This window comes from Hoplias malabaricus, chromosome X2, assembly GCF_029633855.1.
Source record: "Hoplias malabaricus isolate fHopMal1 chromosome X2, fHopMal1.hap1, whole genome shotgun sequence".
Taxonomy (NCBI): domain Eukaryota; kingdom Metazoa; phylum Chordata; class Actinopteri; order Characiformes; family Erythrinidae; genus Hoplias; species Hoplias malabaricus.
Window position 1 is genome coordinate 3,104,586 of NC_089819.1, and position 25,756 is coordinate 3,130,341.

The following is a 25,756-nucleotide window of genomic DNA, read 5'->3' on the forward strand; positions in this document are numbered from 1 at the left end:
ATGGTGGTGTATGGTGGAAAGGTCTCAAATCCTTTGTCATGTTTTCTCATCACATGTATTACGCGAGAAGACTCAGAGCTGCAGCTTTTACAATGGGAGGCTGCATGAGTATTAAATAAAGGGGTGTCAACAATTAAGACTCTGTTTTCTAATTGTTTAATCGATCAATGTACTTCAAATCACATCTTTGTTTATTACAGACATTCTGTGTGCTGGTGATGGATCTCTAGTCTTCGTTCTCCCCACGTTCATGATTTGTAAACCAAATATTAGAGGATTTGACACTACATTTTATGCCAATAAAAACATCTACATACAGCTGGCAAATGTTTTATGAGATATCCTGAAAACCCATGATTTTGGCTATAATCTGCAAAAGAAAACATCAAATACATAATCAAAAAAGGTACAAACTTTATTTTACTATTTACAGTACAAACATATAAACTTGCAAGAGTTCACTGACTTCCAAGTACTTCTCCTTTAGTTAACAGATAAAACGTATTCTTGCCTTTGTTTCCTACAAGAACAGCAAATGTACACTTTGAGGCCAAAGCTCTAGAAAAATGTTCAAATCAACATATAATTCCTGTATAAATTAGTATCAGAGGTAATAGATGAAGTCACTGGAATTATATTGCAGTTTTAAGTTTCCTCTTCTTCGGTTTCATCATCTGTGGTAATGGAATCTTAAAGGCAGTCCTAAAAATAAAAACATAAATTATGAAATCTGTAATAAACCACACAACAAAACCTGAAAATGAATAGGCTTATTTGTAAAATATGTGAAAGGTAATTAATAAAATTATACTAAAAGCACTCACTCGCATGTTGTGCAGATAGGACTAAAGTTGCAGAATACTGTTGGATATCAGGAGAAAGAAAAAAAACATCAACAAGATAATATAACGAATAATATATAGTTGGTTTTTCATGATCTTACTGTTAGCAAAAAGATTTCAAACTAATGGGTAATATCAGTTAATAATCATGCTGATTTAGGCTGTGTCCAGAAACCTACTGCTCCTCTTCTATCCCAGAACAACTTACATTTGTATGCTGAGCATGCGTACACTGATGCATAAACGTTACTCTAAAACCAGTAGAGGACTTCCTAGGTAGCATGCCCTCATGTGACCTCTGGTCTAAGAAGCTTCAACAGGTTTTCTGACATTTCTCTCATCTCCCCCAGTTTTTGGACTACCAGCAACATGGCATCTTCAAAGCTGTTTCCAGATCATGGAGGAGACGAAAAGGATCAGTATGAAAACAATTAAGGTTTCTGGACCTTAAGCCCTTTAGATCAGTGGTTCTCAAATTTTTACACTAAGTACCACCTATGTACCCTCCCCGGAAATAGGCAGCAGGGGAAACGTTGCACCAGCCCCTCTCTTACAGATGTACTGAATACAGTGTCTTCATAGCCCATGCTGTATTTTAATTTTATTTTTTAAACAAACTACATTCACACAAACTAAGCTTAATTATGAACATCGTTAAACATTATGCAGTTTACACATGAAGTAGAAATTTTACGAGGTCACCTGGCGTACTGCCACTCGCTGATTCACGTACCACTAGTAGAACACACAGTACAGTTTGAGAACCACTGCTTTAGATGATAAAGAAAGAGTTGGACATACTGGACAGGCACACTGAGCAGACATAGCCAATCTCAATGAGGTTGCGATGACAAAAGCATGCTGCTCTGTAGTCCACATGCACCGGTGGAGGTAGAACTAACTGAGAACGCTGGTCCGCATCTGGCAGGAACACCCACTAGCCAAAACACACACCAGTACAACAATTAGCACAACAAATATGTATTAATAGCAGGTTCAGAATTAAATTAAGTCAAGCAAATTTTACATAGTTTATGAACTATAATAAACAGATATAGGGGTCTTGATTAGATAAGTGGGTGGCATGGTGGCGCGGCAGGTAGTGTCCCCGCCTTGCACCCAGTGTTTCAAGGTAGGCTCCGGACCCTGAATTGGACAAGCAATTACAGACAATGAATGAATAAATTATTAGCCTAGTGTCAATTTACAACCTTGCTGTTGTAGAAGTATATGCAATAAAACACAGATTCATTTATTCATAGTCTGTAACCGCATATCCGGGTCGAGGTGTGTCCGGAGCCGATCAAAAATCACTGGGCGCAAGGCAGGAATAAGCCACAAGTTTGTGTGCTCTATTATGGTTATACTGCAGTTTGCAATGTAAAGAAAAAGTAAACACAGAATGACAACTGCTGCAACTGATAGTCAGGTTTGGTTATCTGATGCAACAGCATGGTTAGAAAACTGGTCAGTGCGACAAAAGCTGTCACAGCAATATGAAACTTATATCATCAAACACAAGCCTCTTGCATAGTAAGATATAATGCTGTGTTTACATTTTAGGAATTAAAAGAAAAAGAAAAACCCTCCAGCAGCAGCATACAGCAGTGAAGACTTTCACAAATTATGCTGTCAACTGCTGTGGATGAATAAGCTGAATGTTTTATACTCAATGAAAAGAATACAGAAAAGCCTATTGACTTGTTTCTATTTTAAATAATCAGCAATTTCCTCTCTGGTAACCATCCATATTTGCCCAGAACAGTGTCACCACCACAATATTTGCATGGCAGCATTAGGTGCATTCTACTATGAATTATGGAACATGTTTTTCAACAGCACCATGTAAACAAATTATAGGAACTGTTATTTTACAGCTCTCCCGAATCCTTGAGCTGTGCGACAGTGACACTACCTGCGGTGCCACTGTGCTGCCCATTACCTATATTAGTTTTAAATAAATAAACAAGATGGTAACAGGATAATAATATCCATAGAGCCAGTGTTAGAGTGTGTGAAGGCATCTAACTGGTTATCTTACCAATAAGTACTGTGCTAGAGCTGTCTTCTGGGGAATTCTCAGATACAAACCACCTGTTATGTCACAAGCCTGTGAAAACAGACGTAACTAAGCTTACATGGTCTTACATGACATTTCATACCCTGTGCCCTTTATTTCTTTTATTTAATGAAGTTTTAAGACATAGATTACATCCTGTCTAATGTTTAATGTCAAACCCTTCAAATCCCACTTTGAATGTAACTGAATGCAATTTTCAAACATCATCTTATCATCTTTTTTAAGTGGTCTGATTACAATTTGACAGCAAGATGCGTAGCACTTGACAACAATGTGTTTGGATGCATCTCCAATAATCTGCATACTAAGCATGAAATGAAGGATATTAACAGGGAGTTTGTTCCCACTTTGTTACAGTAACCGTCTTTACTCTTATGGTAAAATCTACATTACATACTCAAACACTGCTGTGAGGCTGTGAGACTCACTACAGCATTGCATATGGCCACTGGAGCATTAAACAGTGCAGGTTATGATGATGGACAACAGTTCTAGAACAAAAATGCCTTTTCAAGTCATATTAGATGTATGGGTCACCCATCTTATCCACACAGGGCTGGTGTGGCTGCAGTTTTTCACTCCAACCCAACAGGAGCACACCCTGTACAACTCTTTAGAGATTTAGACTAGTTGATTAAACAAGTAGAATCAGGTGTGCACCTGCTTAATGAGAAGGAAAACCTGCAGCCACACTGGCCCTTGGTGGATAAGATTGGTGACCCATGTTTTAGATGGTGATCCAAAATGATTTATTGTAATTTTGACTGATTTGCAGATTGTGATTTGCGTTTCGGTATGATGAAGTCATCTGCACCAATATCAGCTGAACAAGCGGGGCCAACAGAGGCAAAACTGACTACAGTAAAATATTGGAAAAATGTGTTCAATTTATAAGCAGGGCTGACATATTCTTCTTTTAGAGAGCAATACATTCCAGCATTTAATTTGAAAAATAGGTATTATTGTGTAATTAGTCCTTGAAGTACATTCCATGGCCAAATGTTTGGGGACAGCTGCTCATCCCACACTTCTAAACCCAAAGATACTTATAGGTATTTATTTTCCAACTTTGCTACATTAACAGCTTCAGCTTTTCTGACAAGGCATTACAATAGATCCTGAAACATTTCTATGAGGATTTGTTTGCATTCAGGAGAGAATGAGAGACAGACACATATATAAGACACCACTCATACCCATCCCAAAAGTATGGGATGAAATTCCATCACTCCAAAAATCTCAGCTCCAGAGCATATATTTAGGTGGGTTTTATACCCATCCAGCCCATGCTTGGAATTGGGCATGGAATTCAGTGACCTTAGGCTCATATGAGACTGCTCCAGAACATCACAATAATTATACAAGCTGTGTGACCAGCAATGAGTGCATCTTAAAGTGAAACGTAGACTAGAAGTGTATACAAATTTTTGAATAATATAGGGCTTGTATTCCAGACAGAGATTATGTCCAGTCCTGAACTACACAGCATTTTGATTTGTGAATTTCAATTGAAAAGAGGGATATAGACCAGGACGAAGCTTAACCCGTCCGGGAAACCTGCCTGAGTATACTATGTAAATCTCACACTGTGTCAACTGTCATACTAAGATATGATGTGAGCTCTTGATTGTGTAAATACAAGTGGAATTACAAATGTTCCGGTGGTTATTTGTCATTTTGCTAATATCAGGCTTCTTTTGTTACTGTCAAAAAAGCATCAATATATGCATGAAAGGTCACAGTTTGTCTTTTTTTTGGCACTGTCCTTTCATGATTAGATCACCCAGGATGCCTGATAATGCCAGGTGTGGACAGAGCCAAATCGTTCTATAAAAAAATATATCTAAAATAATAATGACTTAAAAACACTTACCTGCTGCAGAAGACCTGAGTCAGAGTCCAACACACATGCATCAATTAGGATATTCTAAAGAGAGGAGAGTAAGTGGCCATGGTGACAACATCCTCTACTACTTAATTATCAATAAATATCACAATAATCTTATAAAATTGTAATTATTTTCATGAGCACCTGTTTCTGTGCAGCAAAGATTACATTCATGAAGTTCATGTACTGCAGGGCACAATCATCTGCTGCTTTTACCACCTGGAAAGTACAAAGCACAAATTAAAAAAACGAATGCTGGATGACACAGTTATATTCTAATGAAGAGCCATATTAAAACTAGGTACTTACCAATATCCTTGATTTCATGTCTTGCCCAGCTGAAAGTTAAACAGGTAACAATTTCACTGTACTGCTGAATTTAATGAAGAAAGGAGTGCCTCTTCAGAAGCATAACTATAGCATATTAGCATGGCAAAACATGGAAATGACCATAATGATTAATAACAGTTACTGATTTAAAAATATTTCTATATTAGCTTGTTGCTTATAATCTGAAACAGTTATTCAAATTCTCTGGTCACAAAGTTAAACCTGTACACATTAGCACAAACATGATATTCAAAATAAGTGGGTTGTCTAATGACTGAGTGCCAAAGTTCAAATTCGATCACCAATATTCATTACACTGGAAAAAAATTATTTGGCAGCTTATTTTTTTACTGTTTATTGATTAACATAAGCTTTACCTTCCAGCTCCTTAGAGACTCTATGAATATCTGAGTCACACATTTAAGGAAATGCAGAAAAAAATGTTTCAGCACTGAACATCAACTGTATCATTCAGTTAAAAGAAAATATATGGTCATTTTAAATTGTTAGGATACAACAGAGAGCTTTGGCAAGGGATCCAGCCAATAAGGTGTCTGTCTGGTGACCTCTCACCTGTGCTTTAAAAAGAGAAGATATGCGTTTTTGTTAATGTTTAGATACACTTTAATTACAGAGTGGACAGTTATTGCAGAATCTGATATCTAGTAGCTTTAGACAACAATGAATCCATACAAAGCAATAATCAGATGCTGTGTAATACTGTGCAAAAGTCAGAGTCCTAATTTTCTTTCAGAATTCCACATTATTAGCCATTAGCTTAACTCCAATCTCAGACAGTGTTTCTCAACACTAGGACTGTGAGGACAAGCACATGCTTCCTCTGAGATGTGATGTTAAACACCACCTATTTTGCACTGCTGCTAATGTAACATGGACAGCAAATGCATAGGAAAAGAGTGCCAACGGCCCAGATACCTCATATCACATCTGTGTGATAAGGGGAGAGGAAGGGCAATCCCAATTGGTCTCACTGGGACTTCCAGCCTCCTATTACGTTGTCGTCTTCTTTATTATTAGTGTGTTGTGCAATGCAATACACTACTGTTCTTCTTAAGTTTTGTCTTTATCTTTATAATTCCACCTGTTATTTCGAGTCACTAGTCCTCCTACAGTTTACTTGATATTGACACCATTCCAACTCTGAAAATCTTGCTCTGGAATCACGTGCTTGTATACTGCTTTTGGAAATATTCCTCCATTTTCCTTATACTCTGTTTTCCCCATTCAATTCTATGGAATCATTTCCTTCAACTGCACTAATTTGTTCAGTTTACAAGTTATACCCACTAAATCGACTTGGTCAGACTTGGATATACTGGAACCTGTCATATTAAATATCTGGGCATTCAGACACCTCCATTTTATTTAATGACGGCTTCAAATATCCTACATTATTCAGCATGGAAAAAGGCTAGAGTGGTTGGTATCACCATTTTAATTCTCAGGGGAGATATGAATTCCCTAAATTCACTAAAACATTTTCTTCTAAAATATTTATCCTTCAACCTAGAAACCTCAGTTTAATTTCAAAAAATGGTAGAGAAATTCCAGTTTTTAAACGAAGAGTGTGATCCTATACATAAAGACTGTGCTTGACCTGTTCTAAGTGTTTTGACATTCATGTTTCATTCAGGAATTGCCATAGGAAATGACTGGGTGAATGATCCACACATTTAGATTTAACTGATACAAACGACATTTGTGAATTTGTCACACAGAGTACACACAGACTCACAAACATATAAACTAATTCACAGTCATAATATCGATATCTTATTAACCACCGTGGATAGAGCAATAAGGCTGGAATCAACAAGCTTTGCAGGATATATCCTATGTCTGAATAGTGTGCTACAACTTTTCTAAGTTGGTGTCTGAAGTGATACTAGCTCTAGCATACTGTTGAGTAGCCAATTATATTTAGGGGACAAACAAACTACATATGAATAATATTCTATTTGTTGTTTAGAGGTGTAACCCACTTCTTGCCATAAGGTTCCGGATCTCCTCAGCAATGAGGTCATTTGCTACAGATAGAAGCTCATATTTGCCATCACTACTGCCAGATGACACATCATCCCCTGCAAGTCCTGCTTTCCAGTGCTTGCTTGGGTACAGGAAGTGACTTAAGTAGGAATAGAGAGAAAAAATGTACAATCAGTCTAAGCCTGAAAGACAAACAGTTTTTATATTTGCACAGATACAAAAATAATAAAAAATAAATAAAATTCAACTATGTAATCTCTGCTGACAAACGGGTTATTTCATATACTACAAGCCCAAACGTATTCAGAAGCCCCACCTAAATCAGTCAATTCAGCTACATTAGGGTGAAGTAACTGCTGACATAGGAGTTCAGTTGTACACACATCTAAATGTAGATATTTTAACAGAAAATATATATAAATATATATTTATGAATCACAAGTTTGAACTAGAATTGTCTGCCTGCATTCTGTAAAGGCTGTGCAACCTCACAACAGTATCTAGAAAAGATTTGTAGGCAGTATATTAATAGATCTACAGGAAATAAAAATAAACAAGGTGCTTTGACAGGTAACAGTGGTATCTGTTCATGTGTTGTTGTTGTTTTTTTGTTTGTTTTGTACCCAAGTCAGTTAAATTACCTCTCCTGACAGTGACTAGCAATGATGGCCAACTTGTTGGTCCTGGTCATAACCAAGTGAGAATTTGCCATGACCATCACAGCATCCAGGCATTTTGAGAGAGTGAACTATGTGGATTGAAAGCAGAGCGACAGTTAATTAAGATAAGGGTTTTACTATTTTTGCAAGGATATAATTTAATGAGTGGATAAAATGTGACATAAATACTCACAAATAGGAGCATGCACAAATGCACACACAAGTTACCTGAGGTTCTTTTTGTGCCTGCTGACCCCACCAAATTGGATTGACGTCCACTACAATGACCAGAAGACTAATTTCATCTTCTGTAGATCAAAAAAGAGAGTTCTTGGACAAAGGAAGACTAGGTAAGATGTGTTTGGTTTCACTTATAATTCACTTTATAGTACTGTTGTGAAATCAAGTCTGTTACGCAGTTCTCGCGAGAGGTTTCATGCATGCCCTCAAACGTTACATGGTGCCATTTCTGCAGTGCTGATCCAACACAGACTTTCTATTTTCCGTATTACAGATGAGTCGAGCATCCCAATGATTTTTAAGCTGTCATTTTAAGGTATAAATACTACCTAGTGTTGCATTAATAAGGGCTTCAATCTAAATAAGTTCTGTAACCGTGAAAGCCTCCTTGCACATAAAACAATGACCACTGGGACTACTGGTGTCAGGTGATCTAAATGCGAGCCACGCTACTGATATTACTACCGAATGGATCAAAGATTAAGCGTACTCCAATAAAACTTTAGTTGTCTTTCTATAAACCACCTACTTATTGTAATTTTCCGTCCCTCTTTAATCTGTGTAAATGCGGCTTTTTTTAAGGTGGAACGAAAAATTTGAAACAAGAAACTAAAGCATGCCTGGACTCTCATTCTGAAACCACAGTTAAATAAACGCATTTTATTATTAGTCAAGCACGAAAGATTTAGATGTACTCTACAACAGTCTAAAATAACAGTCTTATTGTTTCTGAAGAGTCACCTGAAGCCATTGCTTCCTCCAGCTGCTGTTGTCATGTGTGATGTGATCACTGAGCGACGGCGGGATTCATTAGAGCTTCATTAGGGAGTCGACTCCTCTTCTGCTTCTGAAATTTTAATCAATAGAGTCGATTCTAGGAACCCATTCTGCAACACGATAATGCCAAAAACGAAGACATTATATTCTGCCCAGGTAGTTACATTTCGAACTTATCAGAATAATGGGGTCTGGTTACATAATATCAAAGGCTGTATATATGGAGTGAATTAAGAATTAAGAATGCTCGCTGGCTGCATTTTCAGATGAGCAGATGTGTGACAAAGTTTGTTTGTTACAGTCTTTACTCTGTCAATCTTTTTCTTAAATCGTTTTTCAGACAGAATACATAGACACAATCATTTTGTGCCAGAATAATGTTTGTCTTGGGAAAAAATATGACAGCTGACTCCTAAAGAAAACTATATATTTTGTTTCTGTGATAAAGGTGATATTAAAAATAATATAGCAGTGATGTTTTTGTTTGTGTAAAGCCCACTGCCAATAACGGATATCATGAAAAACATCACATTTATGACACTACTTTGTTTTATAGTAGAATCCAAAATCCTAAGGTTTGGAGTCGACTCTTTATAACATATGGGCTCAATGAATCGACTCATTTTGGAATCGACTCACATCTCTAGTGTTCCTGCTAGACCTCTCCCAGAAACCGTAGGAATTTAAACAATACGACCAAAAAGTCTTTTTAATAATATTACCGTCCTCGTCGTTCACTTTTCTTGAAAGTGTCCTCTCAGTGCTTTAGTACGCGGCGGTTTGGTGTGCAGTGTTATACAGCTTAACCTCGGTGTGGTGGCTGAAGTTAATTGCATCAGCAACAACGTGCCACAATATGCGTTTTAGAACAACCACCTAATGTTTGTAGGAACTATTTGAAATACAATTTTTTTCGCGATAATATCTATTTTTGAACTTCCTATTCAGTTTGACATTGAGAAAAGTGTAGGGATTTGCAGCATGGATGAAGGAGGTAGGCGTCTTTTCTATTTTGTGTGGCATGACTAATTAACTCCTTGTTATGAATGTGACACTAGAATTTCAACACAAATTCATCCAGTCAGTGTAACTAAAATATATCAAAGCTAAGAATGAAAAAGTGAAATAGAGAACTCCCTATCCAGAGATTGTGTGTGTAATACATATTAAGTGAACATAAAGATGCAGAGTGGAATCATGTGCAAAAATAAACATTTTTTTAGACAGAACTATGCTCATATGCTGGCCAAAAAATATTACAAAACAGGATCCCAAAGAACCTACAGGAAGACATTTTTTTTTCTTCATTTTAGTTAATTACAACTCTGGGCTCAGCACTGCAGAAATTGCACTGTGTAACATGTGGAGGACAGTAAGAAACCAGCCCCCTCCCTCCACCTCCACAATGATTTCAGTAGTGTACTGTAAAAATGAATTACAGTTGGGGGAGCCCCAGGAGCAAAAAAAACCCAAACATCTCCAGTGTTTCTTTAAGTAGTACTATTGTTTAATAGTTTCTGGTTTGTTTAATTTATACGTATATATTCAATTCAATAAAAGTTGTCCAACATTTGTCAACTGGTGTAAGGCAGCTAGTTGAAACAATGCAGAAATACATAAATATTGTTGTTTACCTGGTTGTTGCTTTTGTGTCATTGTATTACAGAGTTGGTGGAGTATTTTAGGACGCAGATGAGCCAGGATCCTGATGTGGCCTCTGCAGTTGCAGCCATACGTTCGCTACTAGAGTTCCTGAAGAGGGACCAGAGTAAGTTTGTTTAATCTGGTGACATGAATTAAGTAAAATGGACACGTGTTAGTTCAAAATTCATGAATGTTTTGTGGATGCAGGCAAAGTTTTAAAATGGAATTCTAGTGTATTTTATACAACTCAGATATAGACAAAGACATTCAGAGTGGGTTGATGTGAAATGATTAGTTGTAGACAAAGTTACAACTAAACAAATTAATCTTTGACATTTGGTTGTATACATTTGCCAGTAAGTCTGTTAAATCTGCGTATACCACCTTTCATTTTTGATATGCCCTTCAGTGAATTTTCCATAGAATATATCAATCCAAAAATAATAGCATTGCTTACAATTTTCAGCATTATGGAAATAAGAATGTGTGGTGGTCTACTCACGAACTGAAAAGTAAACATTTTCTAGGGAGGTTTTGATTTTTGTGGACTTCTACAGGTGAGACCATGGCGGGCCTAAGAGAGAATCTGACCAAAGCCATCGGCAGACTGCAGGAGGCAGATTCCTCTGTAGCTGTTTCCTCGGGAGGAGAGCTTTTCCTGCGATTCATAAGCCTCACCTCATTGGAGAATCCAGTTAGTCTGATGCTTAAACACACTTATTTTATGAGTGACAGGTTTAGATGTGCCTGAGTTCTCTTCAGTATGAATGTGATTACAGATAAGCCTCAACATATGCACAGTGGGTAGAAAGACTTTATATTTCTTTTACTGGGCTTTACAGATTCCTATTGTCAAATCACATTTTTAACATTTTACCTTTTGTTTCTTTGTAGGTGTTTTCACAGTGCAGGAATGTGATGATAGAGAGAGGAGAACTATTTCTGAAGAAAATTTCCTTGTCCAGAGGCAAAGTGGCCAAACTGTGCCACACCTTTATTAAAGATGGGGCTGTAAGGGTTACATGACACTTTCCTTTTTATGAAGGTTCTGTGTGTTCAGCTTGTAAGAAATTATACTCACAGAACCATGATAATTATTCAGTGTTATTTCTTTCTGTAGAAAATCCTCACTCATTCTTCATCCAGGGTTGTACTGAAAGTTCTGGAAAGTGCTGCAGCTGATAAGAAGAGATTTACCGTCTATGTCACTGAATCTCAACCAGATTCTGCCGGGTGAGATTAATTTTAAATAAACCTTTTATAAAGATTAATGTAGGTTTTTCAGTAGAAAAAACGGCTTTGGAACAGAGATTCTCTCCATTTAAATGTTTTTATTTAAGTAAAACTGTATTTCAATGGTACTGAAAAATAACCTGGTACCTTTATTTATAAAACTGGATTAATGTTTTCTTCTTGTGCTTTCAGTAAACTTATGGCAGACAATCTGCGAAGACTCAATATCCCAGTTACTGTAGTGCTTGATGCTGCAGTTGGGTAAGATTTCTAATTTTGAATTAGAATTTAAAGATGTACAATGTGTGTCATGTAGTGGCCCATTTTATATTTAATATAAATACATGTTTAATATAAATACATTATAAACAGGTGAATCTCAATAAATTAGAACAGGGGTCATGAAAAGGTGGCCCGCGATCAGAGTCCAGACCCAGACTCTGTCCTATCTGGACCTGGACCTGTAACTGGTAAACTATTAAGAGCTGTTTAATTTTAAACTGATTTTTTTTATGTGGTATGATTCTGGTCTAATTTAGTAATCTAGTTTTTACGGTTAAATTTTAGCACTCCAGGAAACTCGCAGACTAATCGCATGTGTTTCTGCATATCACACTCAGCCAATCAGATCTGTGCATTATGATGAACAGTTGCTCAAATGTGTGAGACACACAGGACAGGTCTCCAGACACCGCTGTCCTGGCACCATTAAAAATAGGGATGTGATAAAAGGTCTTTTGGGACACTTTCAGGACCACACTGTTGTGTGAGTTAAAACCAGAAACTTTAAAAATAAGGGAACGATTACCAGTTAAATTCTCATAACGGTGAACATGGATTCCCGTCCTTCAGCGTAAAAAGCCTATCAGGTGAATAAAGTATATAGTCCCACCCTCCAGCAATAAGAACCAATCAGATTGCTGGTTATGTAAAGCAGTCAGCTGCAACTTATGACGTGATTAGGGGCTTTATTTACATGTGTTTATTTATTTATTTCAAAATAATTGTTTTATTTGTAAATCTTACTTGAAATGAGAAGTATTTGTTATTTATAATATTTATAAATATGGTTGAAATATATTTAAATGTAATTGAATGGGTAATTTGATTTGAAATTCTGTTGTTAGCTATGTAAAATGTTGCTATAACTACAAGGCTACTTCAGTATGCAGAATATAGCACTGATCATTAACGCAGGTTATACATTATGTTCCAGAACTTGGACCTTAATTACATTTAATTAATAAACCCTGAATTAATATCAACAATTAAATTCAATTTATTCAATTACTGAAATACATTTTTGATGGTATTCTATTTATATTTTTTCATTTTTTTTATAATACAAGCAGTGGTGTAATATTTGCTTATTGTAGATGTTTTTTTTTCATTGAGCAAGCTAAACCTTCTCCAAAACGGTGTACCAATAACAGTCAAATAGGTTTTCATGCTCCATAAGAACAATGCTTTCTATCCGTGGTTTTTATGAAACTGTGTCTGCTTGTTGAAATGAGTGAGTACATGTTTTACAGATACATCATGGAGAAGGCAGACCTGGTAATTGTTGGTGCTGAGGGTGTGGTAGAAAGTGGAGGCATAATTAATAAGGTCAGTCCCATGCTTGTACACACTTGTTTGTTGAGATCAATAAAACATTTCTGATATGGTTTATCTCACAAAGGAGGATTTGCAATTTATAAGCAATTTTTTGTCTTTGTTGTCCCAAATTACATTTATGGCATTAAGCAGCTACATCCAGAACCAATAAGCAGACACATTTATAGAGAACCAATAAAGAATAACATTCAGTACAGTAAAACTGCAGAAATTGCCTAGTTACATTTTTTTTTTAGCTTTTTAAAATGTTGTTTGCTGGTGGTGGAGCAAACCTTCTAAAAAGTAATTTTATCGTTATGCATATCATGTATAATGAAAATTGTGATGTTCAGTTTTTGCCATTTCACCCATTCACAGATTGGCACCTACCAGATGGCAGTTTGCGCCAAAGCACACAACAAGCCTTTTTATGTGGTGGCAGAGAGTTTCAAATTTGTGCGCCTTTACCCTCTAAACCAGCAAGATGTGCCTCACAGATTTAAGGTGAGCTCCTTCAAGCTGTTTTCCATTTTGAACCTCACTACTGTTTAATTTGGTTAAATTAGTCCTGTAAATAATATTTAGTTAAACATTGGACTGTTTCTCTATACAGTCTAATACCTGTGCTATGAATCATACCTAAATTTGTTGTCTTTTTTGTGTAGTAGCTCATATACTCTGGAATACTTCAGCTTGACTTTTTGAGCCTGAAAACATGGGCCCAATGTTCCTGTTTAAAAGCAAATGTTCAGCCAGATGACAAATGTACATAGTTTTCCAGGTGTTAAATGTAGCATGTCAGTCAAACCAGCATCCAGGGTCTTCAACCATTCTGGGTGAAACTCGTCCACCACTGGTGCCTTACCACTGCCAAGTTTTCCAAATACACCCCCCCCCTCCTCCACCACCCCAGTCAACATCAGTTATACCTCCAGATTAGGAGGCAAGTTTCTCACATTTGGGAGCTCCTCAAAGTGTTCTTTCCACCATCTTACACAATTCATTTCTGAGGTTCACCACCTTTGTTGAGCCCAACCTGGACGATGTCCCTCCTCTTCCTTTTCTCAGTTATCAGTGTTTTCCAGAACATCTTTGAGGCTGCTTGAAAGTCATTCTTCATGGCCTCTCCAAACTCTTACACCTTGAATTTTGCTTCTGCCATTGTCAAGGCTGCAACCACTCTTCCCCGCAGGTACCCCTAAGCTGAATACAGAAATCCATCACACCACACAGGCTCAAAAAGTCACCTGCTTCTGCCTCCGTCACCACTGGTGTTCACCATCAAGTTCTTGGGTCGCTGCCATTATAGGCACTGACTGACTGACTGAAATTTATGTAACTTCCACAATAGAATACTTGAATGGAATCCGTTCATAAGTCCCACCTCCTATGGAATGTGTGAGAAGCTTTCAGAGTTGAAATCATTTCAGACAGTCCTCTGCTAGTCTTTCTCATCAGACCCTCATTATTTGACTGGGCCTTCCAGTTTTACCTGCCATCTGTCAGTTTTCCCTGTCAGCAGCACAAGGTCGTATTGAGGCAGCTCTCTTGTCTACTGGGACAAACTCCAGCTTTCTGGCTGGCAGCTGGAGACTCCTGAGTAGATGAATGACCATGCCCTATTGAGGAGTGTTTCCAGAGCCCACACTATGTGTAGATGTGCACCCAGCTATATCTGGTTATCTTGAATCTTTTGTATCAGCTCTGGCTGCTTCCCCTTAGTGAGGTTATATATTGTACAATGAGTAAGTTACAATGAGTAACAAAAGGGAATGATGAATAAAAATGTTTCCACATTTTTCACAATGGCTACTGATAATGTTACATGCTGTTGTACAACTTTAGTTAATAATGTCATACACAGCGAATTACACGCATTAAGTATTTTAAGACAGGTATTTTTTTGGGGAAATCTTCTTGCAAAAGTTTAAAAGAATTTAGTAGAAATCTGTTATTCACTGAGGGCGCTGTGATTTAGCTCAAGAACAAATATATTCCAGAATTTGCGTGAGGCACTTTGATGGGATAATTGTTGGATACCTCTAGGTCCAATCTAAAGAAGCAACCTATGTGGAGGGCAAGTGCAGGCCTATCTGCTTCCTGTGTTCAGAACATATATTATCACACATACTGCCCATAAGATTGTCTTCCACCTGACGCTTAAACTGTTTGATCATCTATCTGGAACAATTTAACCTACATTTCCAATGCAAACCACAGAGGGTAGTGTAAAATGTCCACTATTCCTAGATTCAACGAGCTGGATCCTGCAAATCAGTAGATTCTGGAGTCCTTCATGAACTGGGATTGATTACACAAAGTTTTAAAAATTAAAATTTTTAAGCACAGAGGGCCCCCCCCCATACCCCCTGCTGATCTGTTACCCTGTAGAGTATAGCTCCATCCCTAAGCTAACACAGATGACAGGTACATTGGACCATAACACTACAGGGCTATTGATCACCAGAACCTCTGATTTCAGATCCTTAGAATATTTTATTAATTTCTACTCTTCTGTTTCTTCTTCAGTATAAAGCAGATACTCTGAAAACCGCAGAGGACCTCAACAAGGAACACCCCATAATTGACTACACCCCTCCCTCCCTCATCACACTGCTGTTTACTGACTTGGGGGTCCTTACACCCTCTGCTGTCAGTGATGAGCTAATCAAACTCTATTTGTAATGCTCTCAACTGCTGCTCACAGGGACCTGCAGTCACATCCACCTGATCTTGCAAATTAATTTGGGTTTAACACTGACCCAACAGACATTGCAGCCTTGATTTCCACTGGATGTTCAGGTTTGAATATTCATATTGAGCTTGTGTGCATGCTTCAGATGTGTTGTTACAGTAATTACAACAGTTGTATGCCACTGCCTTTACTGGGGAAAAAAAAAAGTTTTAAAGAAAAAAATCAATATGACTTGTCAATTTATTACAAATATCAGCATCACGTAGCCATTTACTTTGCTTCCCTTAAAAAGTAACTGAAGTATATTGGTGGTTTTATATGACAAAATATATTTTAAAGATTCTTTGAAAATACCAGGTTATTGTTTGTCTAACTACTGTTGAAGTTTGATTGCTTTAATTCCAGTAACCGTACCAATACACTTTTTGCTGTAACTTGCGCTGCCTACTGCATAGAAAGATTTTGGTCCAGTCAGGATGTTGCTTCCAAGAGATACTTTTTGAAACTACAAATACAATACAAATATACAAATACTTTTTGAAACTAAAGAAGTTTCTGTTTAACAAAATACTCCATAAGAAGCTCTTACTGGGGGCTTTAAATAATTGACATATTACTTTATATAGTTTATAATTTGAAAATCAAGCCAGTCGCTTCCAATTTCACATTGGCAATTCATTTTAAACATCACATTTTCATGTGTAAAAACACAAGGATTAATCCTATTAAGTATCTAAATCTGGTTTTACCAATACTAACCACCAACAAATTTAAGTTTTGTAAAGTCATGACACACAACAGAAATCCTGGCTTGGCAGAATACGCTTAATTAAACAGACCCCCGGAATTCTCTACACTTTAGCCTGATTAAGCCAAGATATTTACAAAATTCACTTTTTGTTTTAAGAGCAAGAATATGTTTAGAAACTCAGTGCATGCTCACTTCATGCTCATATGGACAAGACATTTATACTGTTGCGTAGATGTATGTAATCTCAAGTCCTTAATCTTCATTTGCAGAAATACAGCACAATTCAAGTATAATTACTTGTAAGAGTAAGATTCTTCACAAAACAAGAACTGTGATAAACTGGATACTGATCTTATTGAAAATGCCCTAATAGACAGCCTTGTGAAACTCATGAAAACTTGTGAAAATACATTCTGTATTCTGAAAGTTTTTATTTTTTACTGAAGACTCAACAGACCAAAGCAATTTTTTTTTCTTATTTAAAAAGGTCTTGATACAGAGCTCTGCGAAACTGTTTTGTAATCTGGAACAATTTATTTTTATTAAGGGAGACTCAAATTACAGACCAAAGCAGTTTTTTTCCCCCAGAGCGAGCTTGAGTCTGAACACCTGACAAAGTTTTGAATAATCTTAAACCAAAAAATTGTAGCTGTACTTTCATTTCTGTTTTTACAATCCCCCAAAACTCTTTAACAGAATTATATATATATATATATATATATATATATATATATATATATATATATATATATATAAAAAAGGTGTCATCTAACACCTACAGTGACTAGCTGTATTTAATTAAACCTGGCTTAAAATGAGGAAAAGCAGGAAGAAGTAGGGGAGCAGCAAAGCTTGGCATTTTATGTACACTCCAATGACTTGGTGGTGAAAAAGTTTTTTACTGTACAGTACTGTATTTTGTGAACCTGATATGCCACCTGATTGGCACAGAAAGCTTGGTGAAGACCTACAAAAATAATATAAATGCCAACACGCAATACCACCACCATTTACAATGAAAAATCAAAACATGGTGATCTGTTGAGCCAGGTTCCGTAGCCTCATTTGCAAACAGCTAACAAGGAAGCATTTGTAATGTTACTGTAACAGGAAACCAAAGAAAGTAGCTTGCATTTGCAAATTCATGTTACCAGCATAGAAACAAACTGATTCAAAGAAAATATTATCCCTCAACAACTGTCAAAGTTGTCACACCATGGGAAATGGAAAATCCATCCTAAAGAAATTTGCTGTGTTCTTTAGGAAGGATATTTACAGAATTTAAAAGGTGCACTAATTAAAGCATTCCATTGATTTTATTAAAAGACCTTGAGAAACATGATGCTCAAAGTTTATAAAATAAAAAAATAAAAAAAACTTCAATAGTACAGGTCTTGTTTCTGTAGCAGCCTTTCAATTACTTATCAGGATTCAAACTATCACACGTAAAACAGATCAGAACTCATTGATGTATATTTTACAAATGCTACATACAAACAGTATGGTAAAGGGTGGTCAAACCTGGTCAGAATATGCCTATGTAAAGTATTTCTTTCACGAGCATGTACAGGGAATGAACTGTAAATTCCTAGTTAAGTTCTAAATTAGTGCACCTTTTAAGCAAATACAAAATAGTACTTATTAAACACAGGACAATGATAGGAAGTGAAGAGTGCATTCACAGACTTCAGCAGTCTGGCAATTTCTAGTCTCAAAGATAATGGACTAGAAGGTGGTCATCTTCCCGTTTTCAACAGTTTTACTTGTTTATTCTCCAAACAAGTCCAAAGAATGATGAGACACTTTGGAATACAAAACAGTACAAACCAAATTTAAACAACTCTCCGCACTTCGAAAAACCTCTTCAGGTAGTAAATCTGTCCCAGGGTCATGGCCACCAGCACCAGGGCCTCGAAGAATGACCACAGCACTACTCGACTGTTTGTGTTGTCGTTAACTGCAGGTACAAAAAGAAAACCTATTATAACAAGAGTCCAAACTCAGTCTTGAACAAGCAGCTGAAACATTCCATTCATTTGGGCCAGTGGTTCCACCCTGGGGGACTTGCATTAAAAAGTTTTCAGTTTAGCCAGAAAACTTGAACATCAAGTTAAGCCTGTTCAATAGGAAAAGACCTGAACATTGCTATTGGACAATCCTCAACTCAATGGTTTAACTTGTCTGGTTAACTGAGAAATCCGGCTTTATGGAACACCCCCCATCCTCAAAGTATATTCGCTTTTACAGCCAAAATTAGGCCCAGCAGCAGGGCACCTAGGACCAGCTTGAGAACCCTTAACTTAGATTAAAGTTCCATAATCACTAAGGATTAAAAGATACTACTAGTTTGATCTACGATAACTGTTGGAATACAAGTCATTATTTTGTTAGGAATATTTCTAGTTACTTTAATACATTTTTCACAATACATATGTTTTATGAAATTTTGGTTTGCTGACATTGTTATAGACACGTGCATTTAAAATTTCTTTTAATTAAACATTGCATTAAATTACAGTAGGAACAACAAGAGGGCAGCAGTATAAACAGAGCCATATTTGTATGCAGCGATCCTAGAATATACTCAAAATTCAGAAAGGTAAACAGAAATTTATCACAAAAACTAGAAGATAGACTGCCCACCCCTATGTAGATGCTGCCAAATTGAATAGCAGTTCATATCTGCTATTCACATTATCTGCAGTTCTACATCACATGAGCAGTCCAAAACAGCATTTTGTTTTTTAAATCCTAACCATACTTCAAGTACAAATCAGTATGTGAAGACTAAGATAAGTATAGACACCCACTTCCTGTGGGTGATTAGTGTCATTATTCTAATGAGGGATCTGTGAGGGTCTTACTTGCTCTGTGTATCCTCTCGCGGACCTCCATGTACTCCTGCTCATGTTTGACTGCTGTCATGGCAACTGCCAGCTCGTTGATCATCTCCTCCAGTTTGTTTTGATGGGCTGTAAATGGAACAGTGGCCTAATGAGCACATGCTTAATGTAAAAGGAGCGTGCACATCCCAGAAAGAGTACAGCAAAGAAAAGATTAAGACGGATGGAGTTACATCTGCAATTTTCTTTTGCCTTCAAAGCAGTACATTTTAAATTAAGTGTCAGTCCCACAACATACTTTGTCTGGACAAATAAAAAAAATAGAAATATCAGGCAACTGATATATTGCCTGAAGAATTACAAACTACTTGAAAGCATTATTCAAATGGGAAAAAAACAAGCATTACTTAACATTTAATAAGAGTTCCCAATGTGAAATATGTACATATTAAATATTTCTTTTTTTAATGTGTGACATGCCTCTGGATACTGTGATATGCAAGAACAAGGACCACGTCTAAATTCCACTTTCAATGCAAACAGTCTCCATTCATGTTAGCTGCAGTGTCAGGCAAATACACACGTGAACAAAAATCCAGACCCACACTGCACAGCCGTGGCATGTGTGCGTTACTGTCAACATTTAAAAGGTTCTAACATTTTGTTTAAACAGAGCAATAGCTAATGGAAGACTAATGCATAGTCACAAAGCCGTGTAAGCTTTCCATGCAACCTAATTAACCTACCATCCCAGGTGCCCCCACCAACTGAGGGGGAGGAAGAAAGCAGGAAAGAGAGGGGAAAAAGGTGAAATGAAAAGAATGAGAGGATGGAAGTAAGGATAAATGACAACAGAAATGTAGCCGGATGCAACATTTAACAACAAATAGGGCTTTAAGCAGAAGTCATGCATTAGGGTTTTTAAAAATGGATGCGTTTTACATCTTCAATGTTTTGGGCAAAAGATTTTTAGAGAAATACTCCAGGAAACTTGTCACTAAAGCACTTGTACAAAAGATTCTAGAATATATATTTTTTTCAACAAATAGTCATTTAATGTCCCACATACAGTCAAACAAACGCCAAAGATGTGGCAGGTCAGGCTGAAAAACTCAAAGTTAACCAACAGTATGAAATAAACACAGAACTATAATAATATGCAATACATTTTATAATGAAACTATTGGGGATAATGTAATAAAAGAATACACCATGCTAGAAAATAACACCATACCCTCTGTCTCCATGCCATCACCCTTAGGCGCCTCTCCAATATCAATGGTAAACATGACAATTTTGGGGGTCATGGTGGACATCTTATTGCTGAAGCAGAACTTGTAGGTGCCGTCCATGTGAGCTGCCACAGAATACTTTCCGCTTGACTCTCGGTCTCCTTTATAGATCTGCTTTCCATCCGGACCTGTAATCTGTCATGCAACAGATGCAACATAGATTAAGCTAACGGAGCTCACGTGAACTTAACTGAAGCCGACTGAGGATGTAAAAGCAAATAAACAGCAAGACAGTAAACAAAGCTTCTTTCAAAATCTGTAAATAAGACTTTCAGTTTTTAATACAGAAATATCTGTCTGAGCAAGGACATTTTATCATTTAAAGATCTGATAATGTTTCAATTGTGATCATTGTTTAGTGGAGTGATGAATCATGCTTCACCCTCTGGTAGACCGAAAAAGTTTGACAGGTGCCAAAATAACACTTAGGGTGTTTTCACACATGAAAGTCTGGATCAAAGTCTGAACAAATTTATGTGCTTTGTTACATTATATACATTTGGTCTGGCATGTTTTGTTTTCACATTGCAATCTGCACTGGGCGGCCTACGTTCTTTCTTCATCATCTGTGTGCGCTGCATCTTCCCATATTTTACACTAATTGGTTTATGGAGAGCCATTCATCCGAATCAGCTCATTATATTTAAAAAAAAAAAAAGCATCAGATACAATCCACATTTAAAAGCTCTAGCACATCAAAGCACTTAAGAATTTCAGTTATCAAACAAGTATGCAAAATAGTTCATTAGTAGCCTCCCTCCAATAAAAATAAAAGACGTTTTATTAACACCAGGGTCTACTTCACTATATCACTCCTAAATGTGTGAACAATGGTTACCATATACCACACTTCACATTACTTAATTATCTTAAAATATTCTTTTTAAAATGTTAGGGACTACTGGGTCCATCCTGGTCCAGGCTTTTTGGTTACATACTCAGTTATGCCATTAAAACTACCTCCTTGTTTCTATAATCACTGTCCATTCTATCAGCTCTACTGACCATACAACTGCACTTGGTAGTTCTACAATTACAGACTGTTGTCTCTGTTGTTCTTCATTATGCTCTCCATTTTTTACCCTGCCCTTCAATAATCAGGAACCCCACAAAACCAACAATGAGCATGTATGAATTGGGTTGTGAAACATTCGCAGGGCTATAATGACAATGACGTGTGGGTGGTATGTTAGTGTGTGTTGCACTTGTCCAAGCACATTAGACACAGCAGGGATGCTCAAGATCTTAAACCCCTCAGTGTCACTGCTGGACTGAGAATAGTTCACCAACCAAAAATATTCACACTGTGCCCATTGATGAAAGACTAGAGGATGACCCCCCCCACACACACCACCACCAAAAGACTGTCACTGATTTGGCATCTACAAGGTTCCGCCAAAAGGTGGGTGTGTACAATACAGAGGATAGTGATCTCCAGCTGCACTGCTGTGTCTGATCCAATTGACCCAGCGCAACACACAATACAGCTACATTCACATTTCAAGCCTCATTTATCCATTCCGGTTTCTTGCTTAGATTGTACTTGTCTCTCTTGACAGATTCCATTCATAAATGTAAGTGACCTGTATCTGTCTGTAATGTGAACAATCCGTCCACAAAGCAGCATGCATGCAAAAATGTATACATTTAGGCAGCTCTGCCTCAAATGGGTATCGAAGCCCAGTGTAGTGCATAATGTAGGCTCTTCAATAATGGCTTCTTCACCCAAGTACTGTGCAATATACCTAATACAAATCCATTTAGATTCAGCTATCACTTGCAATGCTCTTTTTCTAACATTCAGTACATTATTTTTTCAAAGCTGCAGTGTACCCACACAGTGCACTATGTAGGTAGCATGAAGCCATGTAAGATGCAGCCAGCATGTTTCTGCCAGTGCTGGCTCATGACTACTGTACTAAGAGCATGCGTACAGGCAAAGAGGGGAAAAGAAGAAGAAGAAAAACAAAATATATTAATATAGCATGCCCTGACTGTTCATTCATCTCATATGTCCATAAAACAGATATGTATCCAGTCTGAGACCACATATTAAAGTGATCGATATCTGATTTTAAAAGATTGGAATTGACATGTAGTAACAGCCCTTTTTTACCAGGCAAAAGTGAAATCTGGACTTTGGGACCCATTTGGAACCAAGCTGAATAAACGTGCACATATGTGTCGTTTCAGAGACAGCTTTGTTCACATTACAGACAGATACAGGTCCCTTACATTACAATGGAAACTATTCTAAACGGATTAATGAGTCTCGTAACGTGAACGCGGCCTCAGTGTTACTGAAGTGCTGTACATGATCCACTACCCAAATCATACCTGCTCTCTGGTGGTCCTGTGGGGGTCCTGACAACTAAAGAACAGAGTAAAAGGTGGCTATCAATGTGTATGCAGTGTAAGAGGAACTACAGTAAGCAGTTGAAGACCTACAAAGTGCAACTATATAAGAAGAGGAGCTGAAAAAAATGGACAATGAGTGCAGAAACAATGAGGGGGATTTACTGTTAAAGACTTTTATGACAAATCAACATACTATGAACGACGACCTGCAGTAAAATGTCACCATGCATTTCAAGCCAGGGACAAGACAGTCTAATCTAAAACAGGTCACCTTTCCCATTTTCTTTAAATGAAATGAAAATAAACCATCTATATTTACTAGACAGAGTAACAGCTGTTACAAACGTCGAGGTTTGTACGGTGAATTTCACTCAGTACTAGGTTTAGACCTTTATCTGACCACCACAAATATCAGGGTTAAGTCAAATTCAGTTGTTTTAAATTTGCAATTCATGTGTTTAAATGTTCATATTTCAGAATAATAAGAGGGTCAGATAAGGAGCCAGCAAAATTGGTTCACTAGCTATCCTGAAACCTGTTATAATATCGCGTTTATTATTGTAATTTAGTTATTTAGCCACAACATTGTGAGACAAATACGGTCTTAAGTTGATTTGCATGTTACCGTAGCAAATGTGAAAAGAAACCAGCGAGCTCCTTTGGCTAAAAGAGACGTTACCGAAGGTTCAATCTCAAATGGCATCCTGCTCCCTGTGAAGTCCGTGACTTAAGGGCTTCTACTCCAAAACTGTACATTGACACTGTACCTCGAATAGAAACTGATTTATATTCATCCGCAAGCTGTACAAATTCTCCAGGTAAAACTGAGTACTCTTTGTGTTTGGAGAAACCAGTTCCATGACTTAGGCAGAGTCACATATAGGAAGTGTGGACCGATTTGGAACACAGCCCATACTCCAGACGTTAGCTATTTCTGTTCTAAGCGCCGGCTCTCGACCCAACATAAGGTATATTATTCTCGATTGAAGACTAGGGCATGTACCTCATACCTCAAAATCCAAATAACTAAATAAAACAGGGAGTTTACCTCCACGTCGATGTCTAAAAAGCCTCCCTCCGCTACCTCGAACATGAGGCCCATCTTAGTGCCCGAGTTGACCCGCTCGTAAAAACACTCCTCAGCGTGAGCGTCCACACTCACAAAGTACCCAGACACGGAGGCGGACAACGCCGCCAGAAGGATAATGACTTCTGCGAAGGTGAACATGACAAAACCTTACTCCCTACTCTAAAAATGGCACAAAACACAGCGTTCGTTCCACGGAAGCAACCCTGACTGAACTCGGCGGACTCGGAGGAGGAGCCGCCGTCAGTAAGCAGCGCCGCCAGTGGACAGAGCAGAGCGCCCCAGTGCCGCCACGTCAGAGCAGCAGAGCGAGGCAAAATAAAAGCACACGGAAACAAACTGCTCCCTGCGCCATGCACATTATCACTGCGCACGCCAAAAGTGCTGTAGGTATTAATCAGGGGGTTCTTCAACTCATACTTGAATTGAAACGGCTTTCTATTAGACACATATTGCGCTGTTTGTGTGAAGAAACCGTCTCTTCAATACCAACACATTGCACTTCATAGGGAGTAGGGCCATGAGATTCGAGATTCTCTGTGTCTAATTTTGTGTCTCACCTAAAAGACTCTTATCTATATATAAAGATTGCAATTGTATTACATGGGTCGTTCTATTTAAAAAGAAAGAAAGAAAAAACACTCACTAGCCACTCAAATAATTTGGGGAAAAACTCTAAAGCAATTTCACAGGCAGTAGGTGTTATTTCTGGCTCGTTTATTCATTAATTCATCAATCCATTCATCCATTATCTACTTTTATTTATTAACTAAACCCCCCAAAAAAGTTTTATAATGCAATTTTCTGATCGAACAAACACAGTTTCCCTTTTTGAAATCATCTACAGAAATGAATTTCAAAGTTAAAAAACAGGTATTTAGAAGTTTTCCTATAATAAAATTATTATATATATCCTATAATAGAACTATTATATATATTATATATATATTATATTATAATATATAAATAAATATTATATATATTATATATATATATATATATATATATATATATATATATATATATATATATATATATATATATATATATAAACTTTTAGGCAATGAGTCCAGTCATGAAATTTCCCCACTACCATTCCACATGTCAACTGTTAGTGCTATTATAACAAAATGGAAGCGATTGGGAACCACAGCAACTCAGCTACCATGTAGGTCATGTAAAAGGACAGAACAATAAGACAACAGTGACCACAACTGGCATCTCCCCAAAGATTTAAAACTGTAATTAAATGTAACACAGAAGTAAACATGACCCTGTCTAAATGTTTTGCTGTTTGTTGCAAACATCCCCTTTAAAATCTGTTTATATTGACAAAATAAATACTGGAAACCTTGTTTTGTACTTTTTGTTAATAATAACTTTTCAACATAATGAATAAATCACAGTTGTTGGTCTTTGTTTGTTTGTTTTTCC

At 37.1% G+C, this 25,756-nt stretch overlaps 3 protein-coding genes across 4 annotated transcripts; 1 reads left to right on the plus strand and 2 right to left on the minus strand.

Moving 5' to 3' along the window:
• Positions 1–204: 204 nt before the first annotated feature.
• Positions 205–8,880, minus strand: LOC136676385 (general transcription factor IIH subunit 3-like). The gene is made up of 13 exons (XM_066653353.1): positions 8,788–8,880; positions 8,035–8,114; positions 7,789–7,895; positions 7,144–7,286; positions 5,656–5,718; positions 5,518–5,547; positions 5,120–5,148; positions 4,955–5,029; positions 4,796–4,849; positions 2,884–2,952; positions 1,644–1,779; positions 825–861; positions 205–702 (listed from the first exon to the last, which is right to left on the minus strand). The coding sequence occupies exons 1-13, from the start codon at positions 8,795–8,797 to the stop codon at positions 633–635; spliced, it is 903 nt and encodes a 300-aa protein (XP_066509450.1). The 5' UTR covers positions 8,798–8,880; the 3' UTR covers positions 205–632.
• LOC136676383 (translation initiation factor eIF2B subunit alpha-like) lies at positions 8,838–17,094 on the plus strand. 2 transcript variants are annotated; one of them, XM_066653352.1, is made up of 9 exons: positions 8,838–8,979; positions 10,490–10,591; positions 11,025–11,161; positions 11,362–11,478; positions 11,588–11,700; positions 11,893–11,961; positions 13,233–13,308; positions 13,675–13,800; positions 15,826–17,094. In XM_066653352.1, the coding sequence occupies exons 2-9, from the start codon at positions 10,516–10,518 to the stop codon at positions 15,979–15,981; spliced, it is 870 nt and encodes a 289-aa protein (XP_066509449.1). In that variant the 5' UTR covers positions 8,838–8,979; positions 10,490–10,515; the 3' UTR covers positions 15,982–17,094. The 2 variants fall into 2 exon arrangements, with proteins under 2 accessions (XP_066509449.1, XP_066509448.1); XM_066653351.1 differs by lacking the exon at positions 8,838–8,979 and adding an exon at positions 9,464–9,817 and having other exon boundaries at positions 15,826–17,093.
• A 393-nt stretch (positions 17,095–17,487) lies between these two features.
• Positions 17,488–24,604, minus strand: LOC136676386 (transmembrane emp24 domain-containing protein 2). Its single transcript, XM_066653354.1, has 4 exons — positions 24,284–24,604; positions 20,820–21,012; positions 19,607–19,714; positions 17,488–18,699 (listed from the first exon to the last, which is right to left on the minus strand). Exons 1-4 carry the CDS (start codon positions 24,461–24,463, stop codon positions 18,575–18,577), a joined length of 606 nt encoding a protein of 201 aa, XP_066509451.1. The 5' UTR covers positions 24,464–24,604; the 3' UTR covers positions 17,488–18,574.
• Positions 24,605–25,756: the final 1,152 nt, after the last annotated feature.